This window comes from Lutra lutra, chromosome 4 (assembly GCF_902655055.1).
Source record: "Lutra lutra chromosome 4, mLutLut1.2, whole genome shotgun sequence".
Taxonomy (NCBI): Eukaryota; Metazoa; Chordata; class Mammalia; order Carnivora; family Mustelidae; genus Lutra; species Lutra lutra.
In genome coordinates, this window is record NC_062281.1 from 26,369,205 (window position 1) to 26,389,580 (window position 20,376).

The following is a 20,376-nucleotide window of genomic DNA, read 5'->3' on the forward strand; positions in this document are numbered from 1 at the left end:
AGAGGGGATATTTTAGGGCGATGGATTTCTTGGGTCAATTTTAATGACAATAGTTCTGTCAACTCCTAAGAATGACTAAGCTGATTATATTAGTTATGATTTCACTGGGAAGATCAATGAGTGTATGGATAAATGTTGAAAGCATTTCCATGTCAAATTTTAATTAATCTATTACTTTTAACTTTTATGCTAAAATCTATAACTTGAAAGGATTTTTTAAAAATGTATTATCAAATAACAGAAAGAAAAAAATACGAAGATTAGTTTCCCTTTACTTACTATGTTTCAAATCTCTGGAGGGTTAATTTATAGATGAAGCAAATCAGTGAAAAGAAGGATACAAAATTTGATTATCAAATCAAAAATTTTCATGATTGAATAATTAACCATTATCTTCTGTTTGATATAAATGGCAAGTTGCATTTGCCTGCTTGAATTCCCAGGTCTTTATGAGACTAAGTGATGTATTGATTTTCATGCATGTATAACATAAATGATAACAGAATAATTTATAACTTTTTGAAAATTATCTGGTTGCATATGATTCTTGTAAGCTATTTTTATTATATTATTGATTTTTTATGGAAAAACTTTGATATTGGTCAAATAGATATATATTTAATAGATAGGGAATTATTAACATTTAGATGAGTGTACTACATATAAATATTGACTATTGCATGCTTTATCAATATCTTGTCATTTTTTTGTTTTGTTTTTTTCATTGTTCTCTTGACTTTTTCCTAATTATATTATGGGGTGGAAAACTGTGTTCAGTGTCAGTATTTGTAACAATTTAAAAATCCATGTCTAGAAATGTACCAATTTATTATTTAAATACATAATTATTTATTGATTATCATCCTCACTTTCTATTCCATTACCACATTTCATCACATCTGTAAAATTGTCAAAACTATGCTATTCATACCAATAAATATATTTTTATATTTCTAATTCTTTTATATTTTGTTGAATAAGTTGCTCTTAAGGGAGAAGGAAGAGAAAAAATAAAATGTTAGAATTTACTTGATAATAGGTTTATGTATTTTAAAAAGGTATTAGATAAAAATACCCTGAATTCCTGAGGACCTTTATGACAATATTAAGCAACTAAAACATTTTTTTCACAACTGAGAAATTTGCAAGTAACTATTTTAACATTTTTATCCAATGCTACCCCTCAAGCCATGCTTTTGAGTTATTCCTTTGCAGGGATTTTAAGATCTACTGATGACCCCGTGTTTCTGTTTTCCTTTGAGTAGATTTTAGAAAGCATATATCTTTTCATGTTAATTGGAACTATCATCTCAAGAACGATGGTCTTCATAAATGTTTTTTTCAGATTTTCAACCCCATCATTACACTTGTCAGTAATTGTTAATCATATATCTTAGTAGCTTATTCCTTATATTAACATGCCATTTCTCATTTTTATAGAATGCGCAAACAAAAAAAAGAAAATATATACTACATTGATTAAAAAGGAAAGCTTAAAGATTGGAGATGAAAATGGTTTTATGTGTCATTGATTTCCCCTGATGGTTACCAGAGCTCATTATCTTTTTTTTTTTTTAAAGATTTTATTTATTTATTTGAGAGAGAGAGATCACAAGTAGGCAGAGAGGTAGGCAGAGAGAGAGGAAGGGAAGCAGGCTCCCTGCTGAGCAGAGAGCCCAATGCGGGACTCGATCCCAGGACCCTGAGATCATGACCTGAGCCGAAGGCAGCGGCTTAACCCACTGAGCCACCCAGGCACCCCAGAGCTCATTATCTTACCTGTGAATGATGGTCACAGTAAATGTGATGCTTGTCACTTTTAAATCTTTTCCCTTGTTAAAATATTTTGAAGGGGCTAGACTTTCTATTTGTGCTCAAAGTTGGTGCCAAAGTGGACTCCTCTGCTTTTTGGAGTATGAAGGAATGGTCCTATGTTAGAGACATTTTTAACTTGTTCAGAATTATTTCAGGGCATTTTCACCCACTTTTGCAACAAGCTGCTTCCCTTGCATGTAGTTTTCTAGAGCATATGGCTGCCCTGCTGTGCACAGAGTGAAATCACACAATTAAGTTTTACAATTTTAGGAAGAGCAGAGTCTTCATATATGGCAGAACAGCATGGTATTAGGTTTGGGGTGCATTGCATAGAATATTTTTCTCTTCACAATTACATCATTTATATTCTATATCATGGACTATTGCTTTTTAGTGCTGATGGTTGATTTTTCTTTATTTAAAATATTCTTCAAATGGCATTTCTTCCTTAATACTAAATGGGATCAAAGTGAAACATTTCTAGATTGACTTTTGTCTAGATCCCAGAACAGGTAGAAATTTTTCATTTATAAGGCTTACATTAAGAAAAAAAAAATCAACTCTCCTGAACTTTCCATTAGAAAGGCATGCAGCCAAAGATGGTTTAACTAAAAAGATTACAGGATGATTTGAAATTCATATAGCAGTTGGCTTATACTACACCTTTTTGATTCATCTGTTCACATTTTAAAAATAAAATATTAAGAGACTTCAAGCCATAGGACTATACTTGGTACAAGTAAATAATCAATATCTCCATTCAATATTAAGTTAATGATGCCAATTCTACTCTATATTAAAGTGAAACATGATTAAAGTCAGCTATTGTTGACCACTTAAATTTTATAGGATAAGCTTTGATTTAAAAAGTAAATTAGGATAGTATATACTAACCCCATTTATTTGTGGTTTTCTGGATATACACTTGAGAGTTTTGATTAAATATATGGAATGCTGCTATTCCATAGTCAGAAGGTGGTATAACCACTAGTATTGAAGTATCAGAATCAATTGAATGAACATACTTAACTAACATATGTATGACCTTGGGCAATCTACTTAGCACTTCTCCATTTTACATCTGTAGAAAGGAGGAAAATCATCCAATTTTGAGTAGATACTTTGTGGTTTAAAAAACAGTAGGCATAGAGCACCCATGCTTTAGATACACAACCAATAAATGAAAACGGCCCACTTCTGGAGCCAGTATAGGAAGAAAATATGCTCTAGTAATATAAAAATTATATATAAGGTAAAGTATGTGAACAAATTAAGAAAATAATTAACATAGAGTTTTAAATTTCTTAAGTTATTTCCTTAGAAATAAATATAGATAGTTTAATGCGATATTGATAGAGAATTCTGGTAACAACTAATACATACAGCTTTACTTAACACTATCCATACTGATCTCAAGTATAAATTACACCGAAGTAATGTATAGCATTCAGTTCATCTTAGGTTTCTATTTACCCTTTTTTTTTCTTTTTTTGCCAGTTTACCCTTAGTTCAGTTGCTTTCTAAGTTTAGTACAGCGAGCTCACTTACCTTCTTATCTACCTTATCCTTGAATTTTCTTTGCTTCTTGGGCAGAGCAAAGTAATTGACAGAAAAAAACAGTAGATATGTGATCTAGCTCTTCAAAGCATTCGTTAGGACTTAAGTAAGCACTAATGATAGAATTATGAGCGATGGCCACCCATATTTTTACTTAAATGTTACCTTTTGAAGTGTAAGAGTGGTTTTAAATACATTAAGAGATATTTAATACATATTTCCAATGATTTTCGTGTCCCAGTGTTATATCCTTCAGAATCCATTGGGGAGCAGTGGAACATGGGCTAACTCAAGAAGGGTTTACCAACAAAGGGAATATTTCTAAATGTGTGGATGTAAATAAACCAAAGGGATCATGCTATAATGCAGAGTAGTAGCAGTTAGGCTCCACCATTGCCGACCTACTGGGATGAGTGGAGGGAGATGTTGGACAAAGATATGTGTGTCAATCTGGTATGAAAAACTAGTGAGCTTGAGTTAAGGTCCTAGTCAACTCCAGTCAAAGTAATGGTGAGAGACCCTGCAGAATCATCCTGATCTCATTTCCCTCCCTCCTTCCCTCTTGGTAGAATTCTCCAGAGAACAAGGGAGCCTGTTGTTAGAATCTAGTGTTTCACAAACTTAAATGTATATGAGAATCATCCAGGGATCTTCTTAAACCATAAATTCTAATTCAGTAGGTCTGTGGTAGGGTTTAGTAGTTTGCTTTTCAAACAAGTCTCTAGTTAGCATCAGTCCTTCTAGACAATGCCACAGTTTATGTGGCAGGATGTAGCCTATTCAGATCAATCTTCTGCACAAAGAACAAGGAAGAAGATAGATCTGGAAAGGCATGTAGTCAATATAGAACATAGATGGGTTATGATCAGTTCTTTGCTGTCCTCAACATCATTTGTTTAGTAGTATAACTCTGCATCAAATACAATTATCAGAGCCCATCTATGCTTGTTTTAAGCAGAAGCCAGGCAATGACACCGAGGCTTCCAGTGAAGAAGTTAGATAAAATATGACAATCTGAAACAAAAGAGATGAGGAAATATTGTTACTTATTAGAACAATAATATTTTCCTGGATTTTTTATTTAAAATTATTCCATGTACCAATGAAATTTGTAGTGGACAGATACATTCCACTGCCTCACATCTGATGATATTCATTAACTGTGGTCACTGTTATTCAAGCAGTTGTTTCTTTCCCAGTTAGTTTTGTATTAGAAGGCGTTATAGTGATCTCTGATGTCAAGTATAAAACAAATATTTGACAAAAAAGTACTTCATTTATTTTGAATAAAAAAAGTTTTTTGTTTTTGATTTTTGTGTTTTTAATAAGCCTTCTGTTGTATATTTTTTTGTTGTTGAGATTATTTGGGAAGTTTTGCCTAATCCTCATATTCCCTAAGGCATTCTTGTGAAAACCAGGGCTGTCCTAAGCATTCTATTTAAAAAAAAAAAAAAAAGAATGTTATCATTTTATATTATATATATTTATATATTATCATGTTATATTTTATAGTGAAATTCCCCTTAGTAAAAATATGAGAATTATGAAAAGAGAACAGAAATTACAAAATGAATAGAAAGTAATTTCTATTCAAAAGAATATATCAAAAAAGGGCCTAGGAAAATGAATGGAGTGGATCTTAATATTTAATTGTAGAACTAAAGATAATTTAAAAAAGCTCATTTGAAGCTATCAGAAAAATAAGGATAAAAACAATTAAAGGCTAAGACAGTTTTAAAAGTTTTAAAAATGTCTGTGAACCACGCCAATGGTGACTCTTCCCATATGGTGACTTTTATTACGCCAATTATAAGAATCCCTAAAGAGAATATAAAAAATCTCATATTTTTCTTATAATCCTGACATTTTACAGCACGCTGTAACTGCAAGACCTGTTAAGCCAAGCATTGCGGGTGGATCTGCTGTTATCTACATAAGTGTTTTGGATTCCTGAATTTGTTCCATTTCTGGGAGGAAAGAAAGCCCCTACACAAACTTTAGAGTCTCTATCTTATAATTAGTAGTGTGATTTTTTTAAGTATTTGGTCATCTATTATCTCAAATAAAAAGCAACAAAATTAATTCAGACTTGTGAAAATTAAGAAATTGATTTCATAAAGTATGATGGCTCTTTTCCACTCTAGTCACTCTGTTAGTTTCCCAAGTTAAAAAAAAATAATAATAAGGCACTTGTTTCTCAATCTAAAATGACTGAAAAATAAGATTCAAAGATTTAGGGTCTAGATTGATCTCATTAAAATTTTAAGACCTTATAACTTCAGAATCTTCTTTTGTAAAAGTGAAAATGGGCCTGCTACAAGAATGCCTTAAAATATGCTGAATAATGATACATGTGTTCATAAAAACTAGCATGATTGCATGTCTAAGGATGTTTCTATATATTTTTACCAAATTTACTATTTTGGCCAAAGGATTTAGGGATGATAGATATAGATACAGATATAGATATGGATGTAGATATAGATATAGATGATAAAGATTTATCTAGATATCTAGATATATTTAGAAATCCAGGGAAAGTAGATGATTTAACTTATATATTTATATATCATATCTGTACACAGTGAAAAAGACGTGACCCAGAATAGTTGCAAATTTTTAGTATATTGCAGCCCCATTTGCATTAACCTATGAAACTGATTAGATCTTAAAATTATAACTGGTATTAACAATGATAAGAATAACTAACATTTATTAAACTCTTGCTGTGTTCTGATACCTGTAATCTGTTGTAGAATGTAAGCATAGTGGTACAATATATAATTGTAAATTTTCTTTCGGCTAAAAATTGGACAACACATAGTTTTATATTTGTATACTCGATATGCAAGATTCACTGCTAGGCACAAAGTAGCATGATAGCATAAATCAAAGTTTATGGCTTTAAAAAAAATTTAGAGTGTCTGAACCTATTACTTTTCCTAGGAATTTTAAAAGGGATAATGTTTTAGATTTTTAAATAATTTCAGAATTGCATATATATCATTTCTTACTACATTTAATTGATTTAATTCCATCATTTTAAATTTGAGAATATTTTGAGTCTTACATATGCCTAATATGTAAGTCTCTATAAATGGCCTTTTCAGTGTTTTTGATCATATTTAGTTGTACCACTGCCTTTTTCATTAAATGGCGGCCAGTATCATTTCTCTCCTTTTAACGTATTGTGGAATAGAATACTTTTCACAAAGATTCAGAAGCCACTTACAGTATTTGGCTGAATATCTATTATCCTTTTTAGTGTATAATCGAGAAACATGATCTAAAGGCAAAATACTTGCAATCATTTTTAAAAGTTATACTACAGACATGTTTATAATGCAAAATTCTATTCTCAGATATTTGTATGGAGGGGTAAACCTTATATGAAAGATGGTTAAGGAGACGCTCTAAGAATACTGCCTAGCTTTTACTCCAGTGTCAGCATAGATTCTTGATATTTCTTCTTCCAAGGATGATGTGGAAGGAGCCACTGATTAGCCTCCTTCATGCTAAATATCTCCCGAAGAAGTATTTTGTTCTGCCAGTATAGGATGTGGAGAATGGGTGTTAAATTTTAATGTGATTAGGTCAGTTACATAGAGCCAGCATTTCCTTCAAACAACAAACAAACAAATAAAAATGTATCCTCTTAACACAGTTTGATACTTCTTTTATCTCTCTATGTATTTTAAATTTGGGATAGAATCAAGTATTCCAAGTATATCAGTCTTTCTTCTCCCTTTGGTCCAAATTCTACACCTAAATACTTGAGAATAAATGAACAAATCCCTTAGAAGTGAATAGAGAAGTTAAATAACTTATCCCATGTCTTTGGGGCTAGTACACAGGTCTCCCATCTCCTACCCCTGTGATAGAAAGGCTACAAATAGCACACCATTCTATAACATGATAATGACCTGTAATAAAATTCTTAGCCAATGATTGATTATATTTCTTTATACCCAGGTAAATGAATCTACTGTCAATGGTGAGATGTGCTATCGTCTCTAATCAAACAACCCATGTATATATTAGTATTAATAACTACAACAAAACCTAAAGGAAATCATTTTATTAGTGTAATTTACTTATTGAGTGTAAAGATAAAGATATGATTGTAATTAATTCAAAATAAGAAGAGTTATACATCAAAATAAGAATTATACATCCAAGTATCATGATAAAAAACACACTAGAAAAGAAAGGCATTATTATGCACTTGAAAAGCTGAAATGAGGCAAAACTGACCCCCTCAAACAATAAGATAGAATGACTCACTTTCTCAAAAGAAATGATTTACTTTTCCAAAGAACTACTATTTAATCACAAGTTTATAATGCAGCTACTGACACTTGCAACATAAATTATGGCCAAAATAAATACTACAAATTTGGAAGATTATGACATGAACAGAATGTGGCATTTGTTTTATTTTTATTATTGTTTTAGAATATAATCTAGGTAGAAAATGGAAGGGAACAGTGAATAATGCATTATTCTTCTACTAAAGTCCCATAGAAATCTGAAATATTTTCCAATGAAAAAATGTCTTCTCCCTAATAATAAGCATGTCTTCTTTTCTTTTTCAAAGATCGTAGTTCTGCAAAATTGCATGCTATCTATATATAGCAATGAAAGAGTATTAACAAATGCAGGCATATGACTTTTGTGATTATGTAGTAAGGAGTCTATTAATTTTCAAATAAGGAACTTGAAGCCAGGAGATGTCTTATGACTTCAAGTTTTACAAGTTCAGTGATAGCGGGAACAGTTAAAAATGGAAGTTACATGAGTTTTAAGAAACATCAATTGCCATTTTTTGGTTAAGTTTTAAAATGCATTTTAGAATTCCAATTGATTTTGAAGATAACAGAATAATAATTGATCTGAAAAATACTGCAGTGCTAATCCCCTATAGTGGTTTAAAAGTACTTTAACAAAGATCACAGAAACAAAATGTTTTTTTTAGTGTCCAGGGCTTACAACTAACAAAAGAAAAAAAAAAAGATGGATTGTGGATTTGATTGTTGCCCAATAATGGTCCTTTCTCCAGACTTTTTCCATATTATAAATATTTCCCTTATGCTAAGAAAAGCACAAGTAAAATAAAAAAAAGCAATAAATAAAAAGTTAACAAAAACTGTTTAGTATGTAGAAAGCAGAAGAAAACAGATATTTCTGCACATGTCTACGTCTTGCATTTAATAAACTTTTTGAAAAATGTTAGAATGTACATAGTTTTATATATTCAAAAATAGCTTTATACATGAAACTACTTCTACTTGAACATTCATTCTTTTATTACTTTTTTCCTTCTGATTTATGATTAATAAAGGAAATCTAACCAAATATCTTTAGTTAAATGAGCCAAGATTTACAGTATTGCATGTGTCCATTCAGTCATACACTCAGATGTTCCACATGAAAAAAAAATGCTATTTCTGCCTTTGAGAAGCTCAGGGAAAGGAGTTGACACAAACAACACACAATCATTTAACACTTTTTTAAACCTGTATTTATAGACAACATATTTTAATTTATTTCTGTGATAAATTTCCATGCTTATTACTGAGATATACCTGTTACAAAGATCAGGTTAATTTTATAATAAGTTAAATGTGGTTAATAGAAGCACTCGTTGCTTAATGGTATGTTGTTATTTAATGCATATACCTTGTAATACATAATAATATTTATACTTTATGGCATAAGCTTTTGATTTAACATTTCACTGATACATAATTTAGAGTAGGTCTTGTAATTGGTACTTGCAATATTTGTCCTTTAATTTTTTTCCAAAGAGATATACATTATGTGTTCTTTTTATTGAAATCATAAAAAGATCTAAAGTATATGTTTACTGCTTAACAAAGTTTTTTTGTAAATTAAAATTTTATATTATTTTCCATTCACTCCTTTTTCTCCTTTAAAATGGATATTCCCCTGTCCTTCCCTCTTCTGCATCTGAATTACATTATAACACATTTTTTTAAAAGATAGATTTTTTCTTAAGAGAGAAAATAACAATAATAATAAAGTTGAGTCTCTTTAGAATCAGGAAACTATTTAAAACTCTTTTGTCTGAGGTGATGAGCTATTTAGGTATTGTTTATCCACATAGTCTAAATGGAAGCACCTTACATAAACATTACACACACACACACACACACACGTTTTCAACATTCTTTATTCCCAGTTACACATTACAGAATTGAGCTCTTTTTTACTTTCGGGGCTTTTCTTCAATTTTGGGCTTTGGGTTTATAAATTTTTCATTTATTTTTCTTTATTCCTTAAAAAAAATTCCAGATTTATGTTAAAACTACCATAAAATCTTCAGGCTCATCTGTAATAGTTGAAGTAAAATTTTAGAGTGCAAAGGAAAGTCGAGGTAGAATTCCTATTTATAATCCATGTTTGGATTGGGATTATCCAGAAATATGCCTCAAATATAAAATGTTTATTTTATCAAGAAGAATTTAAGGAAATTTAAGGAAAATTCACAAAGTGGCAGAGCTAAGTAACTTTAGAGCAGTTGAATACTCCAGTAGAATTAAACTCTGGCTTACCATGAGGAAAGAGTGGAAGAGAGTTACCACAGCACAATTTAAGAGACAGAGGTAGAGGTGGTCATTATTTTGCTGATAATCTCAGAACTATGAAGAGAAACTGAGCTGTCATCTAGTCTTAGACTTTTATTTTAAGAGAAAAGGCTGAGGTAAAAAGACATTCTTGTGAAAATCACACAACTAATAATTCTAAGAATCGGGTCTCTTAAATCCTACTCCAATGGTCATTTCCTCCTTTTTTTTTTAAAACATAGTTGATATAAATAGTCTGTAATTATATATTCTAGTAAATAATCAGACCCTCTCTCTACCTTTCTTCTCTTGAGGTATTAATAAGAAATGAATCACATAAAATTTTTCAAAACCAATAAAATACCCATGATATGAACTAAGTGAGTAAAACAGCAAGTAAGAATTAGTGAAATGATTAATTTAAACTATCTAACAAAAACCAATATTGCTTTTTTCCAGTTCATGGCATGAACAAAACCTAATTGTCTAAAGTTATCTAGCCTATAAATCTTATAAAAATCAATATTTAAAGCTTTCTAAATTGTGATTGAAGAAGTTAAATATGTCTCTTGCATTATGTTCATGCTGGTTTTTAAAAGAAAATAATTGATATTTAAATATCTCATAAGATCAGGTTGCATATTTTTTTTAATTGCTGGGGTTTCAATTGAATAGATTTCTTTTATTTCACTTAGTGTCATTATTGTTTATCATTTTTAAAAAGTACATAGCAACTCTAGTTAATCCAGCAATTTATATTTAAAGAAATACTTATTTTCTTTCATCTAAAATACCTGAATAATATTTCAGTTACTTCAGTGAATCTATATTTATATTTTAGGTAAATCCAGTCATATCTATTTTAATACAGTGCACCGTGAAATAGACCAGCCTCTTATGATATTTGCTTTCAATATCATAATATCAAAAACAATAGCAAGCTATTTTAGATGAGACCCGAAGAGTTGTAATTCACTTTTATAAATTTTGTAGACCTTGATGTCAAAAGCCATGACTTTGAAAGGAAAGAGTTATTGGCAGAAATACTAAAATGTATCTTAAATTTTTTTAATACCATTTTCTTAAGTGTGTCCTAATATTTCACATAGGCTAAATTACCTAAAATATTAGTTTAAGAATCTTGTTCATTAAATTCTTCCCACTTTTATAGTGTCTCAGTATTTTTATTTTTACAGTTTAATTTTTCCATAAAATTTGATGAATTCAAGTTATATAAAGTGTTAATGTTTTGCTCTCATATAAAAACTTGCATAATATTTAAAAACATATCCACACATATATGCAGGGTTCTCCATAGAAGAGTTCCATAGAACTCTTAAAATCCTTCACTACTGCTTGGTATTTTACTACTTAGTGATTATATTGCTGTATTTTCTTTTTTATTTTCTTCTGGGTACCCTACATCAGGCTTAAGAAAGCAGTTTCTTTTAACTTGCATAATTCAATGCTAACAAAATTTGTTAACTTGAATTTTATTTTAAAATTGTATATCCTGATACATGTTTTTGTTTGTTTTCTTAACTAGTGAAAAAGGCCATAGATTTTAAATCTAGAGGATTTAAATTGTTTCCAGGGAAAGACAACAGCAACAAGTTTTCTATCTGTGAGTGTACTCCTTTTTTGTTACTTTCTCTAGTGCAAGAGTGAAGTTTGTGGTGTCTGTGTTGTTTGTGTGTGTTTTATAAAAATGTTCGTGTATTTACCAAATTAACTGCATTAATATCTATATAACATGCATGATTACTATTCATAATTTTCTTATATTTAAATGTATATTGAGTTATCGGATTAATGTGGTAAACTTCCAAGCTGAGACTGTTTCAGATGGAAAAATTCTTATTGAGCTAGCATGTTGGATAGCATTCTTGTTTTGTAATTCTAGGATGTGAGATTATGAAAAAGTGAAAATTTCTTAAATTGGTAATTTCTTAAATTGGTGATTTCTTATAGGAATTTTTGTTCAACATAATTATTTTGCTAAGGAAAAGTTTCTTTTTATAGCAATTTTTTTTATTTAAGAAAAAATATATTCTGTTTGAATTAACTTATCCATGCCCTTTAAGTCAAGTGTTTTATAAATTAATTAACTATAGAATTATTTTTTGTTTTCTCTCGAAAATCACAAAATGGCCTGAAATACACATATTTATGTGCTGCCCCAGTACACAATTTTGCTTAATATTCAGGGTTTTATATATCATCTGAAGTTCATCCTCAAATCTCAAATTAAGAATCAATGAATTAGCGCATTCATATTTACTGCTGTTAACAAACATACAGTAAATTTTTTAGGAGAGCTATGCCATTTGTATTTGTAATATAAATCAATAGAAGTTTGTAGGAATTTTCCACCTTATTGCTCATTACATGTATGTATAATACATTTGGAAAGGAACCATTAATGTCACAACATCTGACTGCTAAAATGATATACTGATGACAAATAAGATTATTATAAATAATAATAAGCATATGTTATTTTTAACAGGAATATATTTTTAGCATTATCCAATTCCAAATAATCTGATGAAATGAGTTTACAGTTCTTTCTTTAACAAAGATTATTCATTATGGTTATATTGGAAAAGGATATTCTTCATGTTTATTGACATATATATAATGGTAAATGTCAGAAATTGAGCAATTACATCAACTATCAAAAAAAACCTCAGAGCCTGTATATTATCAAACATTTTAAAGTATCATAATTTTAAAATATGATTTTACATTTTGTTAAACTTGCAAATAACTGAGCTAAAAGTAGCAGATATCAGTAAGAAATCATTTATCAAATTAAGTTACCTTTTACAAAGCACTAAACAGTTCATTTCAAAGTACTTAGCTATATGATTATGATTTTTATTACATTTTGGGTGTTAAAAACATGTTTTTAGGAAAAATAGTGTTACAGTAATTTTCTCATATATAAATTTTTTGATACATTTTGGAAGGAAATTCTTCCTATAAAAGAAAATATAAATAATTTTGTTTATATTTTGTCAGATGAATATCCTGACATAACCAAATTTCAGCATGTCAATACAAAATAAAAGCTATGTCTTTGCAAACTTAAATATTAGGTAGACTACCTTTTTTTCTAATATTTTTCTAGTCAATGTGTCTAATTTGGAACTCTAAGTAGAATTACAAACTATGCTGGTTCGCCCTTTCACTCATTTTGGCTATATAAATGTTATTTTATAGGCTACATGCTTTGAGTTTTCAGATGTCCTGGGAAATTCAGGCTATTTATACTAAAATGGGCTAAGATTTGTCAAGGCATTAGAATGCATGCGATTATCTATATTTGGTATATTGCCTTAGTGGACATATTTATCATTTTCATTGCTCTTGCATAAGAGTTATGGAGGTAAACAAGAAAGAAATTTGGAGGTGACAGTGTATCTGTTACACAAAAAACCTAATTCTTTTAAAATATTTTATTTAAAGAATATTTGATTTAAAATTGTCAGGAGAAAAGTTAATGAAGCAAAAAAAGTTAAACATGAAGCAAAAATCTTAATTTACTTCAGAATTTAAAAACTTAATGTACATTTACCTATTATATCTTATGTAAAAGATAAAAACTATTCTTATGCTTTTTTATTTTTATTTTTAATGTAAATAATCACAAATAGAAACAAATTATGTTTCTTATAGTCACAAAATAACACTTTCTTATAGTCACAAAATAACAAACCAGCATTATATCAAATTTCATTTCACTACATTTTATCAACATTTCAAAAGTACATTCTCTATGGTTGTTTATAGAAAAGGATTACATTGTTTTAATTTTTAACATTATTATTTATCTATTAACAAGTAAGCATTTGAGTCTTCCTCTCTCCAATATCATTTATTCAACACAGGGACAAATAATTTCAAAAGGATATAATTCTTATATAAACCTTTCAAATGAAAAAATAACCACCACCACAACGAAACATACCTTGTATTTTTTAAAAAATAGTCAATTCCGTTACTGGAACTGCCAGAAGTGAGCATAAGTGAGGAGGACATGAACTATACACGTTGCCAAAGCATGTCTTCCCACAGTAGCACCTTTAAAGTTTAACTAGGAAACAAATTAATGAGAGATCCAGGAAGCTGCAGCAGTGTTTGTGGGCAGCATTATGTTGTTTAAATGCTAATTTAGATTCTTTTTCCAGCTTTAATACCTGACCTCCAAAAGCCTCTATTCATCCCTGTTTTTCATCAAAAAGTGTAGATTTGTCAATAAAGGGGAAAATGTAGATTTTAGGTTTTAAATATTAAAACATTTTTAAAGATATTTTAAAATGTTGAACTTAATGAACTAGTAGTCTTACCAACTTTTCTACCAGGGTCTTCTAGACTATTAAGGTAGAATTATGAAGAAACTCTGAGTTTCCCATAAATTTTTTTTCAATTTTATTTTATCTTCAAATCCATACTTTCATTCATTTCATGTTATTCATCCATTCTATGATTTCTATTGAGCTACTTCTCCAAGGAAACACCATGCTAGAGTAAGAAGGTAAAAGAGGGAATAAAATAAAGTCTCAGATGGCAAAGATCCAACATTTTATTGGGAAGCTAAACGAGTTAAGAGGCAATTCTTTGTAGAATATATGGTATAAAATAACACTCTGTTAACATCCATGATGTTTGAGTTCGGAACAAGATCCAAAACACTGTATTTCATAATGTGGAATAAAAATTTTAAAACTAATATAAAAGAGTCTAAGAAAGGTGGCAATGTAACCAGCTGGCTGAGGTAATGAGGAGGAGACTTCTTTCCAGAATCTACTTGTTTTTATTTTTGGAGTGCCATATACAATCAGAAACCTCAGAAAACTTGATTATAAACTATGCTTAAGATTGTTGTGAAGATTAAATGAGTTGATACATGTAAAAGATGAATATTTCCTGACATATATCTTTACGTTGACTAAGTTTATAATGTTTTCATGCTAGAACATGTAATAATATGGTAAATTAATGAAGGTTCCTGTAGCATATTTATAAACCCATATAAACCCATAAGCCCGTAACTTCAGTGTTATAAGAAATTACAGTTCATTTTTTTTTTTAAATCCTGTACCTCCCCTCTCTTATCCCCTTTTGTGTGGGGCAAAGAACTCATGTTTCATTAATGATGATAATGGACATAGTATCTTTAGAAAGCAGAGCAAAAACAGTATTCCCCATAGTCATGCTCTTTTCAAGAGGCTGTAGGCAGTCCATGTAATTAAACATTTAAAGAACACTCATATTTTTACCACTTTGGAAATTACTATTCAGCTTTAAGGAAGTAAAATTGATAAATCTGTCCAATTGCTTAACCATCATAAGTAGTGAAAGCAACTACTGAATGAATACTACTAACTTCATTTGAATATCTTGGTTTCGCTAGCTATGGACAGTTATGAAATATTGATATTTCAGAAAAATAAGATATTACACACTTTGTTCCTTATTTTAAGTTGTATATATTTTCAAAGAATATTAAATACATGTATCATGCAACAGCATGATTTTTAATTGGAAAGGCTTTCCCTATTGCAGATACCCAAAAACAGTGGTTTAAAGGACAATTCCAGACAGACAAAAAATAATTTAATAATTAAAACCATAAGGACTAGAATTAATTAAAAATTGTAAAAATTATAGATATGCTCTGCATTTTAAGATAAAATATTTGGTAAAGAGTGTTCAATTGTAATTTGTGATGTCATTTTGCCTTGCTGAGCTTTCTGGACAAGATAGTGGGCTTAGGGTTCAAGAGTAGAATGTTTTGAGTCAGACTGCCAAGGTTTAAACCTAGATTAAGACACTAACTAATAGTACGGCTGTGGAAACATTTTTAATCTCTTCATGCCTTAGTTTCCTTAGCTGTAGGAAGTATATAATAATAGTAGCAATTTTTAGATTGTTATGAAGTTGGTGTGTGTAAAGGATGTAGAATAGTTCCTGACACATAGTATCATGTTAAGCATAAGCTATTGTAAAAATTCATATTAACCCCAGGCTAACTTTTTGAGGTAATAATGATTATGAAATGGGGAAAAATTGATTTTTTATTATTTTCATTTTCTAATAATGTATTCACAGATCACCTTTATATTAACCTATAATCTGTGTTATATACATTGAGGTAAAATAAAGTAGGTAAGCTCAAGTCATGCCACTTCTTTTCTTTATCTCTATTCCTTATCAAAAAATCACATTTAAACAACATAAACTACAACATGTTCAGAAAACATTTTAAAATAGGAAAGAGAGTGTTTCCCTTAGAAAGTACTTGATTCATTGAAAACAATATACCAGCTATTGTTAATCCAATGACTAAGGTATATTAACTGAGAAATTATTATGCCCTACCTAGGCATTGTGAGTATATAAAAGTAATTATGTTTTTCTCTTACCTTTATCAAGTATATACTCTTTTTGTATATATGACCAAGGAATGTGAAACTACTAATTTATAATAGCATAAAGAATTTTAAAACTAAACAAAATTTTCCGTGTTGTGTGCTATGTGAAATTAGAATAATATGGTAAAATTAGAGGTTGTATTTTGGAAAAAGTGAGATTTGGACTGAGTCTTGAAAATTAGTTAGAATTTTGAAACCTAAGGAGGAAGAAAAGGCAAACATGGAGACAGGAGGAAGTACAAATAAAGCAGGGGTGATCATGGCTTACTAGTAAAACTACAGAACAATGAGAAACACATTGGATTTGGGTTGTGGACTAGTGAGAAATACAATTGATGTAGTAGAAATCTCAAATCATAGGATAGTTGTACAGTAATAAAAAAATGGTTTTGGAAGAATTTTAGTTCCCCTCTAGAACTCAAGATGGATTGGAGGTGAATAATAATGGAGTGCACAAAAACATCAATGATTACATTGGGTCTGAGCATGCACATGACATAACAATGGGAAATTTGGTGGGATTACCTAGTAGTAGATCTTTGAAGGAGCAAGAAAGGATCTTGGAGAAAATGACAGAACGATATATTGGAACTTGTTAGCAAAGAGGTAATTTCTTCAAGCCATAGGGAAATATAAGATATGGAGAACTATAGGCCAATGCCTTTGCATTTGTCCACTATCAGGTAAAAGAGTGGTCAAAAGAAAGAGAATGGGCAAAACAAAAACAAAACAAAACAAAAATGAAAACAAAAACAAAAACACCAAAAAAAGAAAACAAACAAAAAACAACCCAGAGAGGTAAAGAGGAATGAAACAAGTCAGCAGAGCAAGAAAAAGAAAAGTATCATAATTTTGCAGAGATTGTTCTATATGTAATACAGTTGTCAATAAGGATATTGGTTGGAGATATTTAGAAAAGTGAATTTTATAGAATAAAGGGCACAAATGCAAAATTTCATATATAATTGAAAATATGATTTTACCAGAATTATGACTGTTGGGACATTATCTGATACTTGTTGTCTGATAAATCAGTTTGAACATATTTATCAATCTGAACTAAATGATGCAGGCATCCAGCAGTACTCAACATTGACTTTGCCTTAGAATCACCTTAAGAGTTACAGGTAAACAAACTAAACACAAAAGTGATGCCCAATGTCCTGCCCTAGAGTTAATTGTATTAGTATATCTAGAGGTAAAATACTCATCTTCATTCTTTAAAGAAAGTTCTGCAAGTGGCTCTGATCCACAGTGTAGGTTGAGAAACATTACACAATTTAGATTTTTTTCTTTGTGAAATCTCCGCTCAGGTCCTGTTCTTTTCTCAAAAAACAGAGAAGTTGATGAAAAGCAAAATAGCAGCTACTCTTTAGTTCAATAAGAGATTGAATTTATGAAATAATATCACTCACATATATCAGAACTATCAGGTTTAAAAGTCTTTCCATTAAGATATCTGTCTTGGGGATTTAGTTACTCACTGTGATACATTCATTGAAAATATTAATAAATCTTTCATTAACGGAGTGTTCTGGAGAAACCACTGGAAATGTGTACAATGTCAAGTAAAACATAATCATGTATATTGCTAGAAGGAAAAGCCATTATTTTGGTTTTCAACATTATATCATAATTCATTGACATGTTTGGTAATTGGAACCATAGTCTTACTTTAAGTTGACAGAGCACAGTGCTTCATTATACGCCAAATAGGAAGTGCTAACAATCTTAAACTTTTCCCATAGGGTCTTGTTTTTTTATTGGAACTTTAAAAATAATAGGGACCCAAGTTACACTGTCATAACTGGTAGTGACTGCTTTATTGCCAGTAATTAATGGAGATTCTGGCACTGATACCCTGGGAATGCATTTCCAGAGATTTCACAATTTGGTAGTAATTAAAAATAAAGTGTTAACTGTTAATGTGTTAATATTCAGAATAGTATGTCATTGAAGATGAACATCAAACTTATAGGTCCACTAATAGCAAAAATGCGTTGTCTTTATTACTGGATTATAAAACTATAATCTTTCTACATTTAAACTACAGTGATTATAAAAAAATGTAAGAATATATTTTATGTAAATTTTTCAATTAACATTTTCCTTGATTTTCTAATCATGTTTTCATTCTTTCTTTTTTGTTTCTTTTGTTACAGTAAATGAGGGAGGTATTAAAACAGCTTCCAATCTATGCCCAGATCCAGGAGAACCAGAAAATGGGAAGAGAGTTGGATCAGACTTTAGGTAATATTTTATATTGTTTATTTCATTATTTTGTCAAAGTTTATTTTAACTTAAAACTTAAAAATAACCAATAATATGGGAATGAAGACTGGGTGATTTAAAATAATAGCAGCTATATTTTATTTATTTGTTACTATTAACATATCATTAGTTTAAAGTGGTCAATGTACCAATTTTATTTGGATATTTTTCTGGAGTTTAAACAATCAATTTCTTGGTGTACATGGATGGTTCAGTTGGTTAAGCATCTGCCTTTGGGTCAGGTCATGATCCCAGGGTCTTGGGATCAAGTCCCACATTGGGCTCCTTGCTCAGTGAGGACCCGGTTTCTCCCTCTGCCTCTGCCCCTACCTCTCTCTCTCTGTGTCTTCCATGAATAAGTAAATAAAATCTTTAAAAAACAAAGAACAATTTCTTGTCATACAGTAAGTGAAAAATCATGGGCTTTGGATTTGAAAGACATGAGTTAGAATTCAAATTCTGCTTAATAGTTGTCTGATCTTAAGTAAAAAACTGAATCCTGTTGTTAGGTCCCCCCAAAAATGGGTCCGTGATTAAAGGAGCAAGACTCATATAAAGTGAAGGTCAAGCAAAGCTTTATTCCATGCCAAGCATCAAGAATCAGACTTGCTATGTTACAGAATCGCTATATTACATTATACTCTGAAGTATTTAGAGTATTAATGCAAGTGGCTTTTACAGTATGATGTGAATTACAGAATAATCATTATGACTATTTACTTGGTACCACTTTTTGCAAAACTATATGGCTTTACTGGAAATAGACTTAATATGGTGAGGTAAATTACCTTCAGGTGTCATGGATCCAGTTATAAGATTATTTTGTAATCATATTTCAAGCACCATGATGGATATTAGGCACCAAGAAACTTACAGTCAGGGGACCCTGGGTGGTTCAGAGGGTTAAGTGGTGGAGTCTTGATTTCAGTTTAGTTCAGGTCTCAGGGTCAGCTCCATGTCAGGCTCCACACTCAGCAGGCAGTCTGCTTGACATTCTCTCTCTCCCTCTTCCCCTCCCTCCTGTGTGTTCTCTCTCCCTCTCAAATAAATAAATCTTCAAAAAAAAAAAAAAAACTCACATACTAAAAGATAATCACAATTTAAGAATGTGTGAAATGTTGCAAACATACAGAGGGGCTATGGAATTTTGGGAAGCCAGGAGAAAGGGTCATAGGAAGTTAACATTGAGCTAGATCATAGAGGTTGATTAAAATGTTATATAGATGGGACACCTGGGTGGCTCAGTTGGTTAAGCAGCTGCCTTCGGCTCAGGTCATGATCCCAGCGTCCTGAGATCGAGTCCCGCATCGGGCTCCTTGTTCTGTGGGGAGCCTGCTTCTCCCTCTGCCTCTGTCTGCCACTCTGTCTGCTCGCTCTCTCTCTCTCTCTGACAAATAAATAAATAAAATCTTTAAAAAAAAATAAAATAAAATGTTATATAGAGAGGAAGAGAAATCCAGTGACCATTTATGTATTCATTATCTACATATATTATTTGATTATTATGTTCCTGGTCCTATACAAGGAACAAATAAAACACACACAAGTAGACATAGTGCATGGCTCCCATATGAGAATTTAATGCAGGAAAGACAAAAGTTTAAATGTCACATGCAGTTGTAATTACAAATTTAGGACAGTACTGTGAAATAAAAAAATATAATAATAAAAAAAGCAAGCTTTTGTATGAGAGAATAAAAGTGTCA

General features: G+C 30.5%; 1 protein-coding gene across 5 annotated transcripts in view; it reads left to right on the forward strand.

Moving 5' to 3' along the window:
* CSMD3 (CUB and Sushi multiple domains 3) overlaps positions 1 to 20,376 on the forward strand; it is a 1,255,873-nt gene that overhangs the window by 519,482 nt on the left and 716,015 nt on the right. For 3 of the 5 annotated variants that reach the window (XM_047727675.1, XM_047727671.1, XM_047727673.1), the window contains 2 exons: positions 11,506 to 11,583; positions 18,562 to 18,649. In XM_047727675.1, the coding sequence (XP_047583631.1) occupies positions 11,506 to 11,583; positions 18,562 to 18,649 (166 nt within the window). The remainder of the gene's footprint in view (positions 1 to 11,505; positions 11,584 to 18,561; positions 18,650 to 20,376) is intronic. The other 2 variants (XM_047727672.1, XM_047727674.1) reach the window with 1 other exon arrangement.